At 43.4% G+C, this 15,509-nt stretch overlaps 2 protein-coding genes across 14 annotated transcripts in view; one reads left to right on the top strand and one right to left on the bottom strand.

Annotated features, from left to right (window-relative positions):
• Positions 1 to 10,661, bottom strand: part of LOC138843884 (uncharacterized) — a 59,025-nt gene extending 48,364 nt beyond the window's left edge. For 3 of the 7 annotated variants that reach the window (XR_011379029.2, XR_016213561.1, XR_011379028.2), the window contains exons 1-2: positions 10,147 to 10,316; positions 9,837 to 10,062 (exon numbers count right to left, since the gene is read on the bottom strand). Coding sequence is in view for 3 of the 7 variants with exons in the window: in XM_089304656.1 (XP_089160782.1) it covers positions 10,147 to 10,382 (236 nt within the window). In the remaining 4 variants the exon portion in view is untranslated. Of the gene's footprint in view, positions 1 to 2,029; positions 3,003 to 9,836; positions 10,063 to 10,146; positions 10,481 to 10,502 lie in introns of those variants that run through there. The other 4 variants (XR_016213562.1, XM_089304656.1, XM_089304654.1 and 1 more) reach the window with 4 other exon arrangements.
• The window catches only part of ETNK1 (ethanolamine kinase 1), a 60,906-nt gene continuing 55,309 nt past the window's right edge, over positions 9,913 to 15,509 (top strand). For all 7 annotated transcript variants that reach the window (XR_016213560.1, XR_016213557.1, XR_016213559.1 and 4 more), the window contains exon 1: positions 9,913 to 10,068. Coding sequence is in view for 2 of the 7 variants with exons in the window: in XM_008259540.5 (XP_008257762.3) it covers positions 9,913 to 10,068 (156 nt within the window). In the remaining 5 variants the exon portion in view is untranslated. The remainder of the gene's footprint in view (positions 10,069 to 15,509) is intronic.

Here is a 15,509-nt window from a genome sequence, read left to right on the forward strand (position 1 = left end):
CACTCCCATGGATTGAATTCCTGATTCCTGGCTTTGGCTGGCCTAACCTGGCTCTTATGGGCATTTAGGAAGTGAACTAGTAGACAGAAAATAGCTCTCTGTCTAGCTTTGTCTTTCTATATTTCCAATAAACAAAATTAAATAACCAAAAGTTTTTAAAAGGATGAATTTATTGTGGTGCAAAAAAATTTATGAAATCCATGTGTAATTTTTTAATAATATACAATTCCACGAACTTTTGAAGACCTTTTGTACATATACCTACACATATCCAAATACATATATTATAGTTGTATATTACATATAACATATAACATAATTTTTTGAAAAAAATGTACTCATTACTATAGTTAGTCATTAAATTTCATTCATTATCAGACATCTTCAGTATTTTCCCCCCTTCACTTTTACATATATAAATGAATTTTAGCCAATAAGACAAGCTGATTTTTGTGGTCTTGAGAAGAGACAAAAATGTGAATTTCAAATTTTAAAAAATCACTTGTTTTTGACCAGTGGCGGAAAAGCAAGTCAACGAAATAAAAGAGAGAAAAGTAAACCCTTAAAATAGAAGCGAGGGAAAGAGTTACAATTGCCAAAACAGGAAGGGAAAGAGAAATTGAAAGCAAAACATTCTGTCTACTCACTGGAAGATCACTTCACCATTGTCTTTTATTACGTGTACATTTCTTATTTTCTATGCTTGTTACTGAATAATCAGGAAAACACACAAGAAAAGAAAAAGCAGTCCTGGAGAGAGTGACATCAGCAACAACATGGCAGTGTGAGAGGTCCCAGGCTCCTCTCCCCACCCCCACGGAAAGTCCCCCTGGCAACCATCCACCGACCAGAATAATCTGTGAAGACTTCAGAATTTGGGAATGAGACCAAGGCATCTGCAACGGCCAGCGAACTGAGTAACAACCACACTGGAATAAGATGTACAATCTTACTTCATCAGCTTTGACCCTTTCCTGCCCCCAAGTCTAGTCAAAACACTGCCAAGGGTTCTACAGGGGGGAGGGAACAAAGGCAGGCCTCCCTCCAGCTCCCCTAGCACTCCCTGAAGCCCAGGCCTCTTGCAGAACTAGACCACAGGGTAGGGGGTGGGGGGAAAGGGGGTCCGGTAGAAACCACAAAGGGTAAGTAGCTGAAGTTCTTGGTCATCCTTACTCCTGAATAACTTACTTTCTGCTGCAATTGCCCACACGACCTTTAAAAAAAAATAATTCTGATTGGCTCCTGGTGCCACCTAAGAATCTGACTTGCAGTTGCATATTCTATAACAGCTAAGGCAGCCTCGGCTGAGCTAAAAGAGGATTGATTTTGTGGGGCCTGTGCTGTCCCCACTTCTCCTCCCTAGGGTAGTTTTAAACTGATAAGCACATTGTTTATTTTTTCTTTTCACTTTGATGATGAAACCCCTGAAGTTATGAGTTTTACTTGTACTGCAATGATCAGTTCCAATTTAGCAGTAGTGCATCCCTTGTATATTTTTTCGTGTCAGTAATTTTCAAAACATCATTCATATGTTTTTCTAAAGTGAATGACTTTCCCAGTAATCTTATTTTTTTTAAGATTTATTTATTTATTTGAGAGGCAGAGTTACAGACAGAGAGAGGGAGAGACAGAAAGGTCTTCCAGCTGCTGATTCACTCCCCAAATGGCCACAACAACTGGAACTGGGCCGATCTGAAGCCAGGAGCCAGGAGCTTCTTCTGGGTCTCCCATGTGGGTGCAGGGCCCCAAGCACTTGGGCCATCTTCTACTACTTTCCTAGGCCATGACAGAGAGCTGGATTGGAAGAGGAGCAGCCGGGACATGGACTGGCGCCTGTAAGGGATGCTGGTGCTGTGGGTGGAAGCTTGGCGTACTATGCCATTGCGCTGGCCGCTTTCATGTGCTTTTAATTCCTTTTTGAGTCAGTTTTTATTTAGGACAATATTTTTGTTTGCCTTTTCAAATTGGGCTCTTCTTTTCAAACTATCATTTTAGTCTTAGGTGCTTTGTCAAAGATTCTGTTTTAACATTTTTTTTTGTTATTAACTCTTAATTAACATGAAAAGAATCCATTTGTACCTATGTAAATAAAAACTTTTCACCGCGTTTTCAGTGAATTGGGACACTTTATATTACTCAGACTTCTACCACTGTCCCTCTTCCCCTTTAATCGTCCGCCTTACCTTCCACTTTTTCCACATGAGAGTCTGTGTAATGAAAACCCCTTTCATATTTGTTTCAGACATCTGGTTTGGGGTTATGAAAGCATATATAGTTTGGCAATTACTGTTTCTCAGCACTGACTCAGAGGTCAGAGAAAGGGTAGAAATTCTACAGAGTTTTGCAAAATGTCTTTTCCTTGTCATATATTATAAGGACATTCTAAACATCCCTTGGACGGATTCTTAAATAGTCCCATTTGGGACATTCTGGCAACACTGGTACTGTCATCCATTTTGGAATAAGAGCTCCAGTCAATTTTCTCTCTAATTTATAAGGCAGAAACCTAGACCATTTGACTTTAATGTGTTGACAAGAAGAATCACATCCTAGCAAAGTCCAGAGAGATCAAATCCAGTGTTTCCTCATTATCGCTAATGGCCTACCACCACCATAAAAGCTAATTAATTAGTACAGTAGGCTTTGCTGTTTAAAAGACATCAGGGTTTTTGCCTCCTACCACTTTAAGCTCTTCCAAATGCTTATTACTGGACTGCTTGGCAATCTGTTACGTGGTGGTTACCTAGGCATCCTTGTCTTGACGGTCTACGATAAAGAGGCTGCATTCTGCACATCTTAGTTCTTTTGAAAAAAATAGTATTTCACTTAGCTTTTCAGCCCTCTTCAGAGTTTTTGCATCCATAAGCCTTCGAATTCCTAATAGTCGTCTCTCTGCTGTGGTTTTAGGCGGCCAGCAGACATTGTCACTGAGCAGGCAAGTCACTGCCACTCTCCATTCCTTGTTATTGTTCTCTCTCCAGGTCATGTTACTCACTGCGCCTCTAAAATACACAGCAGGAAGAAAAGGAGAGTAACTTGAGCAGACTTAGTAGGTTACAAAGGACCAGAGAAAGTAGGTCCTTGATATTCTCTTTGCCCTCTCCCCAGAATATTCCGCCTCTGCCCTCTGATGAACATATCCCAAGTGAAGAGAAGCTTCCTTAGGTTAGGCAGACCCCACAACTGTAACTCAGGTCTAGTTTAAAAAAAATTTTTAAGCTCATTTTCATCTTATTTGAAAGGCAAAGACACACACACACACACAGAATCTTCCATGAACTGGTTAACTGCCCAAATGCCTGCAAAAGCAGGGCTGGATCAGACTGAAGCCAGAAGCCTTGAGCTCCCATCTGGGTCTACCAAGTGGGCAGCAGGGACCCAAGTGCGTGAGCCTTCACCGTCTGCCTCCCATAGTGCGCGTTATCAGGAAACTGGATTGGAAGCAGAGGAGCTGGAAGCGGAAGCAGGCACTCAGATATGGAACGTGGGTGACCCAAGCAGCAACTTCAGCCGCTGTGCCAAACGCCTGTCCAAACAAAGGGAGACTAGAGCTTCTTGACCGAACTAATGTTTAAATATTTAAATATGGGAACGATTCCCCTGGATTAAGAATGTCTTTTACGTTCCTCTGCTACTACATAATAATAGTACATGCCATTTAGTCATAGTTAATTATTATGTACTATTTCATCTAATCTAGATTAAAAAATTTAATAATAAGGGCTCAAAACATATCTGAGTCCTTACTAGGACCAGGCATTATTGGAAAGGCTTCACACTCACGTGTTTAGATCTTCTCTGTAAGTCTCTGTTTTGCACATAAGGAAACTGGGGTGAAAAGAGATGAAAAATTGCTGAAATTCTACAGCAGGTCTGTCAAACTACAAAGCGTAAATCCTTTTATTCCTTTTCATTGTCTCTCTAGTTTTAAAAAGCAAGGAAGTATTGCAACCTTTGGAACAAGGCCTAGTAGAATTCAAAGCTAGAGAAAGTGGAGCTTACTTGTGTGTTTTTCACATGCTGTTAACACATAAGTCGTAGGTATTAGCCTTTGTCTCACACACAATTGCTCTGTAATCCTTTCTTCAAAATATAAAAATATTTTTCAACTACTTGTAAAAGAACCAAATAGGCATAAAAATACAGACATTAAAAGTTTTACTGGGGCCGGCGCCATGGCTTACTTGGTTAATCCTACGCCTGCGGCACCAGCATCCCATATGGGCGCAGGGTTCTAGTCCCGGTTGCTCCTCTTCCAGTCCAGCTCTTTGCTGTGGCCTGGGAAAGCAGTGGAGGATGGCCCAAGTGCTTGGGCCCCTGCACCTGCTTGGGAGATCAGGAAGAAGCACCTGGCTACTGGCTTCGGATCAGCGCAGCGCTGGCTGTGGCAGCCATTTGGGGAGTGAACCAACGGAAGGAAGACCTTTCGCCCTCTCTCTCTCAGTGTCTATAACTCTACCTGTCAAATAAATAATTAAAAAAAAAGTTTTACTTAGGAATCAGTATTAAAGTGATTATGTACATTTGGGAGAAATCTGGAATGGCAGTAAAACAATAAAAACTGATTATTTAATTTGATACACTTTGGAGCCCAGAGAAATTGTTTTAAACCGTAATGCAGAATATATGTAGCCTGTCACATATTTTACCCTTCAACATTTTTTTTTTTTTTCAATCTGAGAGGAGAGAGACACTGAGAGAGATACAGGCAGATTTTTTCATTTCCTGGTTCATTCCTCAGATGGCCCCAACAACTGGGGCTGCAGTGGGCCATAGAAGCCAGGAGTCAATTCAAGTCTCTCATGGATGGCAGGGACTCAACTACCACAGCCTCACTACTGTGTCCCAGGGTACACACTAGCAGGAAACTGGAATCAGGAGCCAAGCTGGGACATGAACTCAGACACCCTAATGATGGGATGTGGGCATCCTAACTGGAGGCTCAGCCACTAGGCCAAATCCCTGCCCTGGCAAATAGTTAAGTGCCCACTAAATGCCAATCATCAGCTATGCCTAGGGAAATTAGACTTAAAGAAATTCCAGAATTTAAGTATGCTAGATATCTGGGTCTTTTTTAACCTTTAAAGTAATTTATTTGCCACTTATATATTTGTATATATATTTATATAAAGTTCTCATAAAATATTGATCAGCATGTGTGAACTCTTCAGTACTACCATTGAAATAATAACAATAAGGACTGCTAAAGTAACTTTATCAAATTATGTAAAAAGTAGTATCTCAACAGTATTTTTGAATAATCTACTTTCCTGATTTAGAATATTGCCTTTATTACATAGTAATGCCCTTTATACACTTTTTTATTGTAGTGGGATTTGTTTATTCCTGGCAGGAAGACATGATGCAATATTTAGTAGGTGCATTCCCCTTTCATTTTGCACATAATGATCTTCAATAAGTTTTGACCCATCAAGATTTTAGATGATGAAAATTAGGCATAGTTTGCTATGTTTCTTAAACCAAACCCATTATTGTAATTTATAACGTGCAATACACTGTCTTAACACTGTGAAGGTAAAAAGACGAAAATCATAGGATTCCTGCTCGCAAGAGGACATCTGATATATGAAAAAGAGCTACCTGATGCCAGGAATGTGATAGAACAAGTACCAATGACATGCTACATAGCGTTAAATGTTTATGAGGTCTTATATCTGAGCTCACAGCAGAGAGCACAGCTTTTCTTAGATGTTTAATGAGGTTATTACAGCAGATTTATAGATGATTGTTCCCTCTGGTTATGTTAAAGTTGCAAATTGCAGAACAGGTAGTATCTCTAAAATCTAAGTACTTAAAGGATTCTTCCTTTTTCTTTTTTTTTTTCCGGTCAGGGAGGGGGAGGGCAAGCTTGTCCTTGAATATCTGGTATTGCAGATGTTTTAAATTCCTGAACTTTACACTACTTCACTCTACAATGACATTAACTAACTCTGATTCTCTGTTAGGTGTACAAGTGCGGTTTCATTTTAAATATGTTTTCCAAGGGGCCAGCACTGTGGCGTAGTGGGTTAAAGCCCCAGCCTGCAGCACTGACATGCCATATGGGCACCAGTTGGGAGTCCCAACTGCCCGCTTCTGATCCAGCTCCCTGCCAATGCACCTGGAAAAGCAACAGCAGATGACCTAAGTGCTTGGGCCCCTACACCCAAGCTCCTGGCTCCTGGCTTTGGTTCAGCTCTGGCCATTGTAGGCATGTGGGGAGTGAACCAGCAGATGAGGACCTCTCTCTCTGTGTCTCTATCTCTCTATATAAATCCGTCTTTCAAATAAATAAAAATAAATCTTTTTAAAAAATGTGTTTTCCATTTGGTGGGTGACCTAATGGTTAGACACGCATATGTAATCTTGTCTTACAGAAATTTGTTTTGCAAATTCCTTACATTGTTTCTCTGGTCACTAAATCTAACTCCATTGTAATTAAAACATTTATGACCAGAGTCCTGGGATTTCTATTCAGTGATCCCTTCATTCCCTCATACAAAATGCTCATTATGTAACTTGTTATGAACTGTTCTTCCGGTCTTTTATATGTGGCATAATCATTAAGACCTAAATCCATAATGTGGGTATCACAAGGCAGAATTCTTTTGGTGTCTTAAAAGATGTTAAAAAAAAAAAAAGGGACAAGGCAAATTTGGACTGGGAAAAATCCAGATAAGTTCCACGAAGAAGATTTCTGGAGAGCTAAGCTGTGAAGAATGAATGAGATTTGAAGAAGCAAACATGGGAGGTAGGAAACCCTAGGTATTACACAATCTCCTGGTTATGCAGAATTCAGGAAGAGGGCTACAGTGCTTCACAATTCCTTTATATCTTCATAGCTTATACCCTCTAGATATGTTTTGCAAGATGCTGGATATTTTTACTGATACCCTAATCTGTAGCCATGATTTGTTCCAAACCCAAAGACAACTCATGGGCTGGCCAGAGGCCAAGGAAATGGTTGGGCAGGAGAGTTCAGCATAATCAGACTACTCTGCGCTGGGATCATAGCGACTAGCTGAGGGCTATTCCTACCTGAGATTAACAGAGTTTCTAGAAGTAATGAGGCAGGTGTAAGCATGTATTTATCAAAGATCTTGAAACGTGTCAATAGAAAAGATAAACTGTAGCTCTGCTCTCCTGGGGCTAATGTTCCAGTACAAGAGATAGGCACTGAAAAGTACACACAGATTTCAAGATAACCTACATTGCAAGAAGCCACATACAAAAGAGTAAAACAAGTTGTTGTGTTAAGAGCAGCAATGGAACGTATCCTCTACCTCCAACAACTTTTGAGAAAGGTTCGAATGACAGGAAGATATGTGGAGAGAAACCAACATGCAGAAATCACTTGATACCTAACTTGTTGATGAGAAGAGGAATAGAGGTAAAAACCACCTGCAGTAGGCCGGCGCCTCGGCTCACTAGGCTAATCCTCCGACTAGCGGTGCCAGCACCCTGGGGTTCTAGTCCCGGTTGGGGCGCACTGGATACTGTCCCGGTTGCCCCTCTTCCAGGCCAGCTCTGCTGTGGTCCGGGAGTGCAGTGGAGGATGGCCCAAGTGCTTGGGCCCTGCACCCCATGGGAGACAAGGAGAAGCACCAGGCTCCTGGCTTCGGATCAGCGCGGTGCGCCGGCCACGGCGGCATTGGAGGGTGAACCAACGGCAAAAGGAAGACCTTTCTCTTTCTCTCTCTCTCTCTCTCTCCACTCTGCCTGTTAAAAAAAAAAAAACCCACCTGCAGAAACGAGAACTAGAAGTCAGTCAGCTATTCTCAGGCTAGCAAGAAGTGCTGTTAGGTCTCCAGTACTACTGTTTCCTTTTTCTCAAATTTTATTTATTTATTTTATTTGTTTAAAAGGCAGGAGTGGGGAGTAGGGGGAGAGAGGGAGGGAAAGAGGGAGGGAAGGAGGGAGGGAGGAAGAGAGAGAGAGAGAGAGAGAGAGAAATTATTTGCCATTGCTGGTTCACTCCTCCAAATGCCTGCAACAGCCGGGGCTGGCTGGACCAGGCTGAAGCCAGGGATGGGGCAGTCAGTCCGGGTCTCCATGTGAATGGCAGCGACCCAAGTACTTGAGTCACACCTGCTCCCTCCCAGGGTGTACATTATCAGGAAGCTGGAATCAGGAGCCCAGCTGGGGACTCACAGCCAGCACTCTGATAGGGATGCAGGTGTCCCAGGGAGCAACTTTTTTTTTTTTTAATTCAATTACTCATTTGGAAGGTAGAATGATGTAGTTAGAGACAGATCTTCAATCTGCTGGTTGACTGCATATGGCCTCAGCAGCTAGGGCTGGGCTGGCTGGAGGGCAGGAGGCAGGAACTGTGTCCAGATCTCCCAGAGTGTCAGGGGCCCAAGCACTCAGGCCATTTTCTACAGCTCTGCCAGGTGCATTAGCATGGAGCTGGATCAGAGTGGAGCAGCCAAGACCCAAACAGGTGCGCTGATATGGGATGCTGGAGTCACAGGCAGTGGCTTAACCAGCTGCTTTAATCACAAGGCCGGCCCTAAGTTTAAAATTCTTAAAATGTCAACTGTTTAACAAAAAATACATAAAACTTTTAAAAAAACACAAGTGATGCTATCTGAACTGTGGAAACTATTGGTGTATTCTTTCTCTCCAGATTGGAAGGAATGCACAATCTAGCATTTCTTGCAGTACATGCTTAAAAAAAAAAAAACTACCTAAATAGGAAAATGTTGAATCAACTTCTTGTGCTGTATTGTGAAATTTGACTTTTGCTTCCCTTTAGTTGATGTTTACTGTTATTTATGAACTATTTCTTTTGTGATTTGTGAAGTTTCTTCCTGAACCACCAGAATGTAAACTTTGGCTAATAAGGTGAATAATCTTGGATGTTAAGTCTAGTAAGGTTTAATTAACCACTAACAGGCGTATTGAGAAGGTAACGGATTCAGAGGTCAAATGCCAACCCTTTTTCCGCCATCGCAAGGAACGACTTGGGGATTCCCCCGGTTCCCAGCACTGCCTTAACAGGAGAGACAGCCGCTCTAAAGGCTTTGGGACCAAAGATGCCAAGGGCGCACTCAGGGACACCCTGTCCGCCCCGGCCCTCAAAACTTTTCCTTTTCTTTCATCCTTGGCCCAGACTCCCAGATGCGCGTCCCGGCTTTGGCTAATTCTCAGAAACACGGTCAGACCTCCAGCCCTAAGAACAATTCCCTTCAGGGCGGCAGTAGGCTGCGAATGGAGAGCTCAGTTGGCCAGTGCATCCCCGTGGTCCCCAGGACGGCAGCTCCTCGGGGCTCAAGGCGATGCAGGCTGCCCACGCTCAGGCCCAAGCACCGAGGCTGGATCCTTCGCGATGTTTCAGGACGAGCCCTGGCTTTCCAGAAAAACTCAGCTCGCCCTCAAGCCCACGCCCGGTCCCGAGCAAGGCAGCCGAAGCTCGGCGCCCCGCAGGGCCCGGCAGGGTTCCGCTTCCTTCCCCACCGAGCAGCTCGCAGGGCTGAGGGTGCGAATCCCCTCCTCCCCGCCCCCACCGCGCCCGGGCGACCCCGCACCCCGCACCCCGCACGCGGCCCATTGTGCCGAGCGCTGGAAACCCAGCCGCGCCGCCTGACGCAGGCGGAGGCCCCGCCCCGGCGTGACGCCAGCGTCAGGCCAGTCCCGGCATCCTCTGCGGCCGCCCGCGGTCGAGCCCAGGCGAGAAGGAACCTTCTCCCCGTGAGCGGCTCCGGCTCAGTTCCGCTGCTGCCCAGACCCCGGTCGGCGACACCGCCGCCTCCCTCCGTTCTCCTGCCGCTCGCCTGTCCGCCCGAGTGCCCCCCAGCCCTCCCGCGAGGGCGCCCCGGGACGGAAGGACCCACCAGCCTGTCGGCGCCCGCCGCGCTCGTGGTCGCCGTCGCCGTCGTCGTCGTGGTAGTCTCCGCCGTCGCCTGGGCCATGGCCAATTACATCCACGTCCCTCCCGGCTCCCCGGAGGTGCCGAAGCTGAACGTCACGGTGGCCGATCAGGAGGAGCAGCGCTGCCGGGAGGGGGCCCTGAGCCTCCTGCAACACCTGCGGCCGCACTGGGACCCCCAGGAGGTCACCCTGCAGGTAAACGCCCACGCTCAGCCCCTTGGGCTGCCCAGGGCCCCGGCGCCCCCGCGGGACCCGCTGCCCCCCGCATCACACCTGGGAAGGTCACTCCCCCTCGCCTCGCGGGTGCGCGTTGGGATTGTCTTGCGGGCACGTTTTCTCCTTCTGGAAGCGGCTTCGTGGCTGACGCACCCATTCCGCACGGGCAGGATTCCTGTTGCTGGCTGCCCCTCCTCCCACTGCGCGTCCGTTCGAACTGCAAAATCAACCTTTCCCCCCGCCCTCGCACGGGATCCTCGCCCGCGGGCCCGAGCCGCCGCCTCTCCGTCCATAAATAATGCAGTAATTAATCCTCTCTGATCTTTCCCTTTCCCTCCCCTCCTCCGCCTCACAGCCCCATTGATGCCTCGCCCTGCGTTTCTTTCTTTCTTTCTTTCTTTTTTTTTTTTTACCTTCCAAATCCTCAGACGGGAGAGAGTACTGACGATGGCCACGCATGGCTAGATGGAATTCGTAGGTAGCACTGCACACGGTGTTTTACTGGGTCGTTCTGAATCGTTAGAACTGTCTCAGATTCGTCTCTGATACTACACTGAACGGTGCCTTGTGACTGTTTCCTTTTCCTGAGCCCACTGCATTATTCACACACAGACAAAAACTGGGAGGGGAACACAACCCCTGAGACTCCAAGAGTTTAATATCTTGGAAGTTATCCTAGTCGTAAACGTGACGTTTATTTTGAATGTTAATTGGTTTTCACTATCGCAGTATATAGTTACAGGAACTATTTACAGAAATGAGCCTCCTTCTCCCTTGTGAACAAAGCAGAAAGTTAGAAAATTTCGAAGCCTGGGATATTTGGGGTTTTGCTCCAAAAGCGAGCAGTAATGAACAGAACTTTGGTTTGAATTAGCCAGATGATTGGCCTCGTTGTGACGGCTGATTGACTCAACACGTTTATTGATTTAATTCTTGCCTAAACTGGCAGGCTACCTATACAAAGATGAAGAAAACATGAAGAGTGTCCAGGGCCAAGGACAGTTCCTGACACTGGAGCTCTCGGGAGTGGGACTTCCCTTTCCTACTGCGTAGAAGTTTCTAGCAGATTAAAAGGACCCATATGTTTTTTGGGGAAAAAAAGTTAGAAATTTAAAGCAAGTGTTTGTTAGCCAAGTAAATAGGAGTGAATCCAAAAATTTGCTCATGTAATTAAAAAAATTTAACAACCTTTAATTAAGGAAATGCCTTTTAAATTGAAACCTCATACTTGTTTTAGTTTATTATTTATTAACTTATTTGTAGTTAAGGTCTTAAAGTGATTTTTTTTTTCAGTTGATTATAAATTAGTTGCTTTAATAATTAAAGGCAGTGCTACTTCCTGGTATGCTCTGCTGCTGGCAGATCATGTTAGTTCTTAGGCAGTGACTTTAAAACCAGAACCTTTGGAATTTGCTTTGATGTATTTGTCTGTAGAATGGTAATAATGGCTGCTGAGGGTTCCGTGTGGTAGGCTCTGGGGTTGGTGAGCTTTATGGTTTTTTTTTAAATCATACAGTTACCCCAACAATCATATTCGGTAGGTATTGTTTTTTTTAGCTGAAACTCAGTGAAGTCAAGCCAGGATAAAGATAAAAGAAGAGCAAAATATAGTAACATCAAAGTGATGGTTTGAAAGTATTTGCAACTGAATCTTGGCTTCCTTGTGGCAAGTTTTAAGACCCTTGGGTGCAGGATCTAAACTTGTGATGTGAGCAGGTGAAGGGAAATGCTCTCGCTTACTTTGCGCTAAGGGTGATTATTAGCTGGAGATACATCCCCTCCTTGTGCAAGCCAAGCTGTTGGAACAACCAAGTTGAAATGATTCGCCTCTCACCTCAGGAGATCTCTCCCTCACTTATCTGGAGGTTTAAATTTTTGATTTGTTTACACTTCTTTGTATAGTCATTGTAGGGAGGAATACAGTATTGAAGTTCTCTTAGGTTCAGCAAATTAGTCTTCAGGAGCCTCTGAAAATTATTTTTCATTCTAAAAGAGCTGACGAATGACTGAATCAGATAGTCCCGTGTGTTCTCAGGGTCTTTTGAAGTTGAATGATGATGTTTGTGTCGTTCATTAGTCACCATGTGAATTTTTTCGTTAACTTGGGGCCTATAGTAGATGATGGCAAAAGCTTAATAGGTAGGATAGTAAGACCCTACTTGTTATTTAGTATTATAAAACTAACATATCTATTCTTTCTGAAGGGTCTCAGTGAGATTGCTTGCTCTCTGGTACCTTAACCGAATTTAGTTTTTTCCTGACAATATATTGTATGGTTAAGAACATGAGGTTTGGACCTAGGGCTGGTTTTGAGTCCAGACTCTGTTCTTCACTAGCATGCTCTGCTGATCAAGTTACTTAGCCTTAAGCCTCTGTATTTGCAGCTGTAAAATGAATCCATTGATAGTTCCTACCTGGAAGAGTTATTGTGAACGTGAAGTAAATGCTGTCTCTTCTGGTTATTGCTGCCGAGCACCTGCTACATGTGGATGCCTGACTCCAAAAACAAATGTCTTCCCTTTGAAATTCCCAGTCCGATGGGGAAACCAAATAAGAAAATAATTGCAGTTCAAGGTCCTCGCTCAGTATCCATGGGGGATTGGTTCCAGGACTCCTGCAGTACCAAATCCACAGATGATCAAGTGCCTTATTTAAAATGGCCTAGTATTTGGTTATAAGTTACACACATCCTCCCTTACTTGACGTCGCCTCTAGGCTATGTGTAATCCATAATACAGTGTAAATGCTATGTAAGTTGTTAAACTGTTTTGTTAGGGAGTGACAAGAAAAAAAAAAGTATATGTGTTCATTACAAATGCAGGTTTTCTTTTGGAATGTTTTGTTGGTAGAATCCGTAGATAGAAGGCTGCCTATACAGTGTTTTTGAAATGAACATTCTAATTTTGTTCACATTCAAAGATTATAGAACACTTAAAAATATATTGTTCTTTCTGCTATACTCCCAGTTTATGCACATTTTTGAATACCATGTTCTTGAAATCTTCATTTCATTTTTCAAGCATATACACGAACACACTCATCTTTGTGTTAGGTGTGTAGCTGCACAACAGGTTTCCTGTCCCCTTCCTCTCTGTTTATTGGAGCTTGTTACCTAAATATTCTATTAGAAACCAATAACCCCCTTTAATACTGATATTTAACATTGGATTTTTTTTTTAAGATTTATTTATTTCAGAGGCAGAGAAACAGACAGACAGTCTTCCATTTGCTGGTTCATTCCCCAAATGGCTGCAACAGCCAGAGCTGGGCCAATCCAAAGCCAGGAGCCAGGAGCTTCCTCCGGGTCTCTGATGTGGGTGCAGAGGCTCAAGCGCTTGAGTCCTCTTCTGCTGCTTTCCCAGGCCCATTAGCAGGTAGCAGGAGAAGAAAGATGGGAAGTGGAGGCAGCTGGGATACAAATTGGTGCTGGCGTCACAGGCAGTGGCTTTATCCACTGTACCACAACACCAACCCTAAAAAACTTTTAAAGTATCTTTCACTTAAATAATGTGGTTAAAGATAATATATATTAGGGTGGGTGGTTTAACCTAGGGCCATATTGAGTATGGCTAGAGAGATGTATGGTGTTTGATAGGGTTACATATATTTTTTAAAAGATGTAGCTATAAAGTCAGAAGCTTAAAGTGCTAGTTAATTTTCCTTTATTAATGACGGTATGATTTATAGTAAGCCAACTGCTTCACCTTTCTTGAGTGCCTTAGACCTAGGTACTGCCTGTTGTGGAAACAGTTTAGAGAATTAAGCGTGGTATTTTTCATTCGCATGTTTTGGTGCTTCATTCTTCATTGCTGTTTTCCAGAACTCCTGTCCTCCCTATGTGCTATTGGGAAAAATAAACTGAAAGTATTGTGAGCTCCTAAAATTCAACAGTTTTGGCACTAGGCGTAATGCTGAGTTTTGACTGGATTAATACAACTAACTAGCACAAAGCGGGCACTGATGAATGTGATGAATGTGTGAAAGAAGACTTCATAGAGATGAGGGTGCCTGAGCTAATCTTTGAAGGAAAGATGTGAGCAGATGGAATAGGGGATCACCTCTGGGCAATGAGAATTTTCTCACGAAGGCCATGAAGCTATCCCATGCGTAGTTTGGGCAAAATGTGAACACGAAAAGAAGTAGGAATGGTTTTGGGAAAGAAGCTGATTAGATAGGAAGTTGTTATTTTATTATCAAAAACATAATGGGTGCCATTATTTTTAAGCAGGTGAGTTATAGTGAGTATTTTTTTCTCTACTGAGGAAAGTAGCAGAGTATACTGTATACTCTAGAGAAGCGTTGGTCGAGGGAGATGCTTTGAATTGAGGGAATCATGATCACTTAGGACATTGGTTTTGAAACTGATGGTTACCACACGCTAATAGGATGCCAAATCAATGTAATGGGTTGAAACCAGTACAGTTTAAAAAGATGAGTTCGAATAAAGCATGATGTGCTACATCAGAGTCTTTCAGATAATATGGCGAATACTGTTTTTTGAAGTTTGTTGTAATTTTATACAAAGGTATATGTACTACCTCATGATAAATACATTTCTTTATTGGTATTGCATTCACAATGGTTTAGAAATACTTGACCTAGAAGAGACTGTTGTTTTAGTCCAGACCGGAGGTTCTGGGGCCAAATAAGGACAAGTGGCCTTGGAGTCAATGTCAGGGACAGATGTGATTTCAGAAAATCAAGGTAGAAGAATTTTTTAAAAATATTTATTTATTTGAAGAGCAAGAGTTATAGAAGAAAGAGAGAGAGAGATCTTGCACCCGTTGGTTCACTCCCCAGATGGCTCGGACCAGGCTGAAGCCAGGCACCTGGCGTTACCTGTGGGTCTTCCACTTGGGAGCAGGTCCTTTTGCTTTCCCAGGCACATTAGCAAGGAGCTGGATCAGAAGTAGAGCAGCTGGGACTTGAACCAGTGCCCATATTGGTTGCAGATGGCTGCTTAATCCACTGCTCTATAGCACCAGCACCCCTCCCCGCCACAAGACTTTTTAATTGCTTACAGGTGAGGGGAAGATTAAGGTTTTGTTTTTTTGCTTTGGTGAGTGACAAAGATAGGGATGTAATAGAAGAACTATATTAAGGAATCAGAGTGTATTTCTCTCTCTCGATGTTGATTTTAAGATTTTGTTATGTTCTCTGATGTACCCGATTGTCTATAAATAAATTTTAACATTCTTTTAAAAACTGACACAACAAACATACAGAAAAAGACATGAAACACAAACTGTAGAGCAGATACCTGTGAAATTCCAACTTAGGGAAAGAAAGAATTTTTGATAATCCAGGATACCTCCATATCCTTTCTGGCCATAACCTCTCCCTCCCTCTAGTGGTAACGACACTAGCAGTGTTTTGTTTCACTTTTTAATTAACAAAACAATACTACTCCTTTTTTGCAA

The sequence above is a fragment of the Oryctolagus cuniculus genome, chromosome 9 (genome assembly GCF_051225735.1).
Source record: "Oryctolagus cuniculus isolate XC-2025 breed Fujian yellow rabbit chromosome 9, ASM5122573v1, whole genome shotgun sequence".
NCBI lineage: Eukaryota > Metazoa > Chordata > Mammalia > Lagomorpha > Leporidae > Oryctolagus > Oryctolagus cuniculus.